At 40.9% G+C, this 6,933-nt stretch overlaps 1 protein-coding gene across 2 annotated transcripts; it reads right to left on the bottom strand.

Annotated features, from left to right (window-relative positions):
* Positions 1–41: 41 nt before the first annotated feature.
* LOC146371455 (galectin-9) lies at positions 42–6,131 on the bottom strand. Of its 2 annotated transcripts, XM_084953540.1 has the most exons (7): positions 5,732–6,131; positions 4,705–4,751; positions 3,943–4,479; positions 3,775–3,863; positions 3,489–3,660; positions 3,098–3,211; positions 991–1,089 (listed from the first exon to the last, which is right to left on the bottom strand). In XM_084953540.1, the coding sequence occupies exons 2-6, from the start codon at positions 4,744–4,746 to the stop codon at positions 3,131–3,133; spliced, it is 921 nt and encodes a 306-aa protein (XP_084809666.1). In that variant the 5' UTR covers positions 4,747–4,751; positions 5,732–6,131; the 3' UTR covers positions 991–1,089; positions 3,098–3,130. The 2 variants fall into 2 exon arrangements, with proteins under 2 accessions (XP_084809665.1, XP_084809666.1); XM_084953539.1 differs by lacking the exon at positions 3,098–3,211 and having other exon boundaries at positions 42–1,089.
* Between the last annotated feature and the right edge of the window lie 802 nt (positions 6,132–6,933).

Raw genomic sequence — 6,933 nt, 5'->3', positions numbered from 1 at the left:
CGTCGTCTGTGTAGCTGTTCTGTTTTGTGGAAGTTGAAGCCTTGACCCAAATGTGATGTTAGCTTAAGGGTCTGGTACAATATCTATAATTTAACAATATGCTGCTCTTGAGGTAAAAATGCTAACATTTGGGCTTAAAGGAGTGAGGACAGAAATGGTTTCACTGAGTTTTTACTGTAGGAAAGAGCTTTTCAGGCTACCTCTGTCAGTGGTTGACAGAGGTAGCTGATGGTGTTTTCCTTGTAAAACTCACTGTAACTTTGGTGAAACAATTGCTTGTTGACATGTATCACACAGTCAGTCATCCAGTTAGTTCCTTTTATACGTTTGTGCTGGTTTTTTATTTCTCTGAAAGAGATTTTCTCTTATTTTACTGTTATACAGTTTCATAGTGTTGATCTGTTAAAACAAAACACAATAAAATATGGACTTGATTACACTAGGACCCTTGTACATTTATTATTAAAGGATTTCTACAGTTAATACTAATCGAGAGGTAATAATCATGAACCAGTGTTGCCGTTTTTTTCCAACATCGGTGCATACATAGTTCTGTTATCTATTAGTTAGTAGAACTTTCATATTAGAGATTATGTTATTGTCTACAATAAAAATAGTAGCAGTAGCATCTATACAGAAAATCAAATGCCTCTGTGCATGAAGTGATTAGTGCTGTGGCACAGGACGTATTCCTTATTGTTAAACAATGAGCTCAGCTCATTACCTTACACATCACAGGACCAACTAACATGCTTATTTATCCCATTTTAGAGCATAATGCTAAACATTAACTGAAACGTTACCCCCAAGATGTAGCCTGTAAATACCATAAGAGTATGTGTCACACCATTTATCTACGTATATGTATCTCTGCTGCATAAACACACAGTCGTATATATGCGTTCATCTGTGTGGCTAAAGCTGAATTTCTTAAGGAAGTGTCTCCACATTGACGTATGTGAGGACAACATCATGCAAGATGTTGATTCTGTCGATCTGGTTGAGCTCTCTGATGCGGTGACGGAACTCAAACAGGGGGATGTTGTTCACTGCCACCCTGAACGTCTCAGGCGTGCACAGGATCTTCATCTGCAAGAGAACACACCACCAGTGACATCCTTACATTGAGACTATGACATCTTATGTGTGCAGCTAAGAAAGTTATTCACCAGGTATTATTATATAAAAAAAAAAAACTATTATTCTCACTGATTATAATTTCCAAGAAATGACTTTGACTGATATGACAGTAAGTTCAACATCTTTTATCCCTACTGTACTATTGCAGTGATTAAACCCTTATTTAATATCGCTAAAATGTCAAGAAATAAATACATTACACTCACCAGACACTTCATTAGGCACACTTCAACAAATATATTTAGCCAGCCAAATCACATGGCAGTGTCTCAGTGCATTTAGGCATGTAGACATGGTCAAGACGACCTGCTTAAGTTAATCCAAGCATCAGAGTGAGAAAGAAAGGCGGTTTAAGTGACTTTGAATGCGTATGGTTGTTGGTGCCAGAAGAGCTAGTCTGAACATTTAGAAACTGCAGATCTATTAGGATTTTCCCCACACAAGCTTGAGCTGCATTTTTCTCCGTGAAAATGTCTTGCTGATGCCAGACGTCAGAGGAGAATGGCCCGACTGCTTCGAGCTGATAGAAAGGCAATAAACACTCATTACAACTAAAGTATGGAGAAGAGCTTCTCTGACTGCACAACACATTGAAGCTTGTTGCAGATGGGCTACAGCAGCAGAAGACCACACTGGATAACACTCCGGTCAGCTAAGACCAGGATAATGAGGCTACAATTTGCACAAGGTCATCAATATTACACAATAAAAGGTTGGGCTGATGAGTCTCAATTACTGCTGTGGCATTCAGATGTGAGCATCATACCAGAATCTGGTGTAAACAACATGAAAACATGGATCCATCCTGCCTTGCATCAACTGTTCAGGCTGAGGGTGGTGTAATGGTGATGGGGATATTTTATTTACACCACCAGAGCATCATTTAAACACCACAGTCTACCTGAGTTTTGTTAATGTTATCTTCTACTCATCTTCTAATGGCTGGTTTCTGCTGGATAACCCATCATGTCACAAAAATGCTTTCCTGAACCTGTCAGCGAGTTCACTGTACTCAAATAGCCTCTACACCAAATCTGAGTCCAATAGAGCATGTTTGTGATGTTGTGTTCATAGTTGCATCATAGATGTTCAGCCAACAAATCTTCAGCAGCAGTTTGATGCTGTTGTGTCAACATGGACCAACATCTCTGAGGAATGTTTCCAGCACCTTCTTGTATTAGTTGCCACGAAGACCCTAACCCTAGCCAAAAGGGGTCCAACAAGATACTAGCAAGGTGTAACTAATGAAGTGTTCAGTCAGAATATGTCACCTCTCGTTAATTAAATTAATGTCAAGTTGAAAAGTGCAGTGTTATTTCCACTTATGCTCATTGTAAAACAAATACTTTAGAGAAAACTCATTGAAAATGCAGGCCCAGGAGGAGAAGCAGCAAAAGTGAATTCTCACGCGATCACTGATTTCAAGTTAAAAAAAAAAATCTGCGATCACTGAAAATTAATTGAGCACACAATTATTAATTAGCCTAATTGCAAAAACATGGTTATAGAATGACCCGTGAGTGCCACAGATTTCCCAGCTTTTGACCTCCTGGCTCCTTTTATCTGCATCTGTCTCATGGCTGTGATACCCGTGATAACTGTTTTTAATTTTACAAGAACAAAAAATGAGACTTACTGTTTAACAGAAGTAAAGTAAAATTGGTCTTTTCAACACAAAGTATTACAATTTGACATGTAAGTGATACTGCACAGATCAAAGCTCACTTCTGCTGTATGTACTGTATAGTACACATTATAATGTCACCAAATCAGTTATTAGAAGAAGTAGCAGTAACGAGTGCCTGTTAACACATTGTGTTATTGATGTGAGTGAACACAAACCCAGGACCGTTGGACACAAAGACAGAATCAGCTCCACAGATTAGTCTCCTCTTTACGATGCCTGTTAAACATAAGTGTTATTGATGTTACTGAGCAACATGAGACCCCCACTGACCTCCAGGAGCCTCCCTGCAGCATAGCAGCTCCCTTATCTAGGACCCGCCTGCACAAACGACTTTCCAACCCTTTCCATTTTTTCGAGGCCTAACGTTTCCCATGAGAAAGTGACCTAGAGTCAGTTAAACGCACAAGGATCAGCAGTAAAACTCATTTTATTGCACATTAGTAGTTTTAGTTTAGTTTCATCTAATTAGTTATTAGTTTTTAAAAGTATTAATAATGTAAGAATTGTTTTAAACTTCTGAAAATTGAGATTAATGATTTAAAAAGTGATCTTCAGTTTGTTTTGTGCTCTGAAGCGATCCAATGATTAATACAACACAATATAGCTTCTCATGGGTGCTTCAGCCCACTGCCCTGATCTAATTTCGGTCTCTGCCACTCACCTCAAAAGGGCTCCCAAGCGCGAAAGGAAAGGGACCCTTTAGGTCTCTCTCTTCGGCACCCCAGCGTTCACCCAGTTTGTGGTTGCGGACAAGCACCTGCTTGCCCGCCTCGTTGAAGCGGGGGTTGATGTGAAAGGCGATGTCGTTGCCTCTCAGGAAGTTCACTGTGAACCTGCAGGAGACCAGGCTGATTCAGACTAAAGAAAACATGCTCTCAAGAACCTAATGCAACATGAAATCCACCTCGTTTTTCAAAGACACTGAGGGCACACAGACGCAGGCTTACATTTTAGCATTAGGTTTCACATAGCCCAAGATCGTCATCATCATTTTGTCATACACCCCTCGGGCCAGGTTCAAGTTGTATGGCACGCTCTAAACAGCAAAGAGAGAGGAGCACAGTAAAACAGCCTGGCAGCAAACTAACACACCCGGTTCCTTGCATTTGACTCACTAGAGGTCCAGATGTGGGTGGGAGCCAGTGTGGAGGCATGATGGACGGATTCTGCCCAGGCCACCCTGATTGTCCCGGGTTATAGGGCCAGCCGGGATTTGCAGGCCAGCCTGGTACATTTGGATGGATGCTGGGAGCAGGTGCAGGCACTGGAACTGGAGTTGGAGTTGGATTTGGGACTTGAACTTGAATTGGAGCTGGTGGCTGAGGAGGCTGGTACTGGGTGCCTGGCCAGCAAGGCTGACAGGGCTGCACTGCAGTTGGAGCTGGAACTACAGTTGTGGTTGGCACAGGAGGTGGTGTTATGACTTGAGTGGGAGCTTGGAGTGGAATTGGAGTGGGGACAGAGACTGGAGCTGGTTGCATCCCAGGCCAGCAGGGTGTGTTTGGCTGGCCTGTCCAGCACGGTGCGGGTTGAGTGGCCTGTCCTGGCCAAGTGGGGAATCCAGCTCCAGAAGGTGACAGGCTGGGCCAAAGGCTGTTAGCCTGTGGGGCAGAACCAGAGGACGGGCAGCTGCCACACAGAGGATCAGAATGCTGAGACAGAGGAGGAGGCGGAGGAGGAGGAGGAGGAGGTGGAGGAGGAGGAGAGGAGGAGGAGGATGGAGAAAGAGAAGGGTCAGGAGCCAAGATGGAAATACGTGGGAGGGAGAAGGTGGACACGATGGAGGACACCAACTTGCAGTTGCAAACATAAGCAAAAAGTTATACATTTACATTAAGGTTGGATAACAGAGGAGAATGCAATAGACTCATTCTTACCAGAGTAGAGATCTGAGAATTTGATGAAGTACTTACATCCATGCTGCCTGTCAGAAAAAAATTAATGGAGCTTTTATTGATTTTAGCCTTTTAAACCACATTTTTTTTTAAAAAAAACCTAACAGGACTTTATAGAGATAGAAAGAAGCTAAATCTTAGTGTGCAGTTGCAAACACTGATATCAAATGAGAGAGACATGAAAAGAAAGCTTTTTTAAATATTATCATTATTATTTTACAAGCTGGGAACATGCTCTGTAGTCACACTGTGCTTTGACAGCAGAGTTCACAAGGTGACCACCAGAGGACTCTACAGCTTTTCAAGATGTCAGCACACGGTAGAACAGGAAGATTGTCCAACTTCCTATACGCAGATAATTAAGGCTTACCCATTACCACGAGACATAGTAATTGGCTGATGACCACAGTAAACGTCTTGAGTCATGGAGAAACATAGTGTCACATTGATTTGGGTCAACGCGGTGACTTATATGCACTTAAGAAGGAATGCACAGTAACAATAACTCTCCGTTGTTAACCTTACAGCTTTTTTCAATGCAGATTGAAACTAACTATACTTTCTATTTGCTTCTTAATGTTTCCTGTTGCTATGAAATAATAATAACATTTCATTTAATCTACAGTCAATAAGTCAGATATGGATAATAGTGCACAAGTTGTCAAAAAACGTAAAATTTCAGACAGGAAGTTAAAAATTTCCTTGATTTGGACTTCCTTCCTGTCCACTCCTGCCACCTTTATCGTAACCAATCAACATTAATCAGTCTGATGAGTTACAGTTAAATGATATCTTTATTATTAAAATTTGTTGTTTTCCTAAATTTAGAGCACATTTTATGGCCTATTTGTCTTAGAGAAGAAGATTTTGAGCAGCATTTGCAAAGCTCTCCCAGGACCCAGACCAGGAAAGAATTTTTCACTTCACCTTTTACCTGTTAGAGTGTGCCATTTCTGATCCATTACATAAAAAGACACTGCAGCAGATAAAAAATAAGAATGGAAGTTACCTCAACTTTGCTCTAGTCCTCAGGTGCACACAGGAGCAGGTTGTGCTGTGGTTTAAGGCAAAACGTTGACTTGGAGCACACAGAAACAGTCTTTTATAGCCTTAAATCCTCTCTTCGTTTGGCCCCTCCTCGTTCTATCACTCCACTTTCAGAATAAAGCCCCTCCCTGCGTGTCAAAACTATGTGCGGAAAAAATATATTGCAGCTCAATTACCATTTTACGAGTTTTAATCAATGCCATTTCAGTAAACTAAGTGTCAACTAAACTTTAGGGTTAAAAAGTCACAAGCTGTTAAAAGGAAAGGTGTGGTGATCTTAAGATGATGTTAAAACTGCAATTTAACATAAAGCAAAGGGGAATCAGACAAAACTGAATCGTGTCTTAAAGTTTCAGGCATTACAAAACAGTGAAATGTACAGCCTATGACAAATGTTGTGTCCACTTTATTTACTCAAACTAGGTCCAATGGCAGGACAATGGCCTGTTTTTTGCAGTCATGGGACTGTGTAACACACTCATGCCATACCACTGTAGGCAACACAGAACACAATTACAGGGCAAAGAGAAATGAGTCAAAACTTAGTGCTGTTTTTTTGTACGTCTAGTTGATTTGGGCATTTACGACTAAAGTCACAAAGTGCTGCTTTGGGTCGGCCCTCGCATAGTTTGCTGGTTTCAGTTCGGCTTTAACTGAGTGATCCCTTCTTCCAATTTCACATTTTTTTCACATTTACAGTGGACAAAACAACTGTTTGACATCTTTCAGCATTTATAAATATTAAGAGATTTCAGGTTCACACCCAGCTAAATAAATCTCCACTTAATCATCAGCAGCATGACAAATAACACTTGAACATGTGGCTTCACACAATCGCCATAGCTGTCCCCGCAACCTTATTAGATTACCAATCATCTGAGCTGAAAAATGTCAGAAATTGCAGAAACTCTTAGAATGCAGACACTTAAACCTCTGAGATTCTGTGGTTGGGTGTGCGATTTCAAACTCTATCTAGCGATACGCAGTGAAAATGTTTAACTTTCTTTAACTTTGACTGTCAAAAGGTTACGTTTTTGTTTCAGGTAAGTAGCTGAGGTACTTGTGAAATATTAGCAAGTAAAAGTTATTGTTGAAACACGGGCAGTCGGTAACATTAAGTATTATCACAAAGAGTTTCCTTTATGCAGGGAAAGGTTGACCCTC

Source organism: Perissodus microlepis, chromosome 15, assembly GCF_051167445.1.
Source record: "Perissodus microlepis isolate ML-2025 ecotype Zambia chromosome 15, ASM5116744v1, whole genome shotgun sequence".
In the NCBI taxonomy this organism is placed as follows: domain Eukaryota; kingdom Metazoa; phylum Chordata; class Actinopteri; order Cichliformes; family Cichlidae; genus Perissodus; species Perissodus microlepis.
This window is presented reverse-complemented; position numbering and strand designations above follow the sequence as displayed.

What these genes read in the sequence shown, in the direction of transcription:
- LOC146371455 (XM_084953539.1), bottom strand. Translation starts at nt 4,746, where the DNA reads ATGGATGTAAGTACTTCATCAAATTCTCAGATCTCTACTCTG. An exon ending in CACCCACATCTGGACCTCTA is followed by an intron (nt 3,864 to 3,942) that starts GTGAGTCAAATG and finishes TTTGCTGTTTAG; the next exon opens with AGCGTGCCATACAACTTGAA. An exon ending in CGCTTGGGAGCCCTTTTGAG is followed by an intron (nt 1,090 to 3,488) that starts GTGAGTGGCAGA and finishes GTTCTCTTGCAG; the next exon opens with ATGAAGATCCTGTGCACGCC.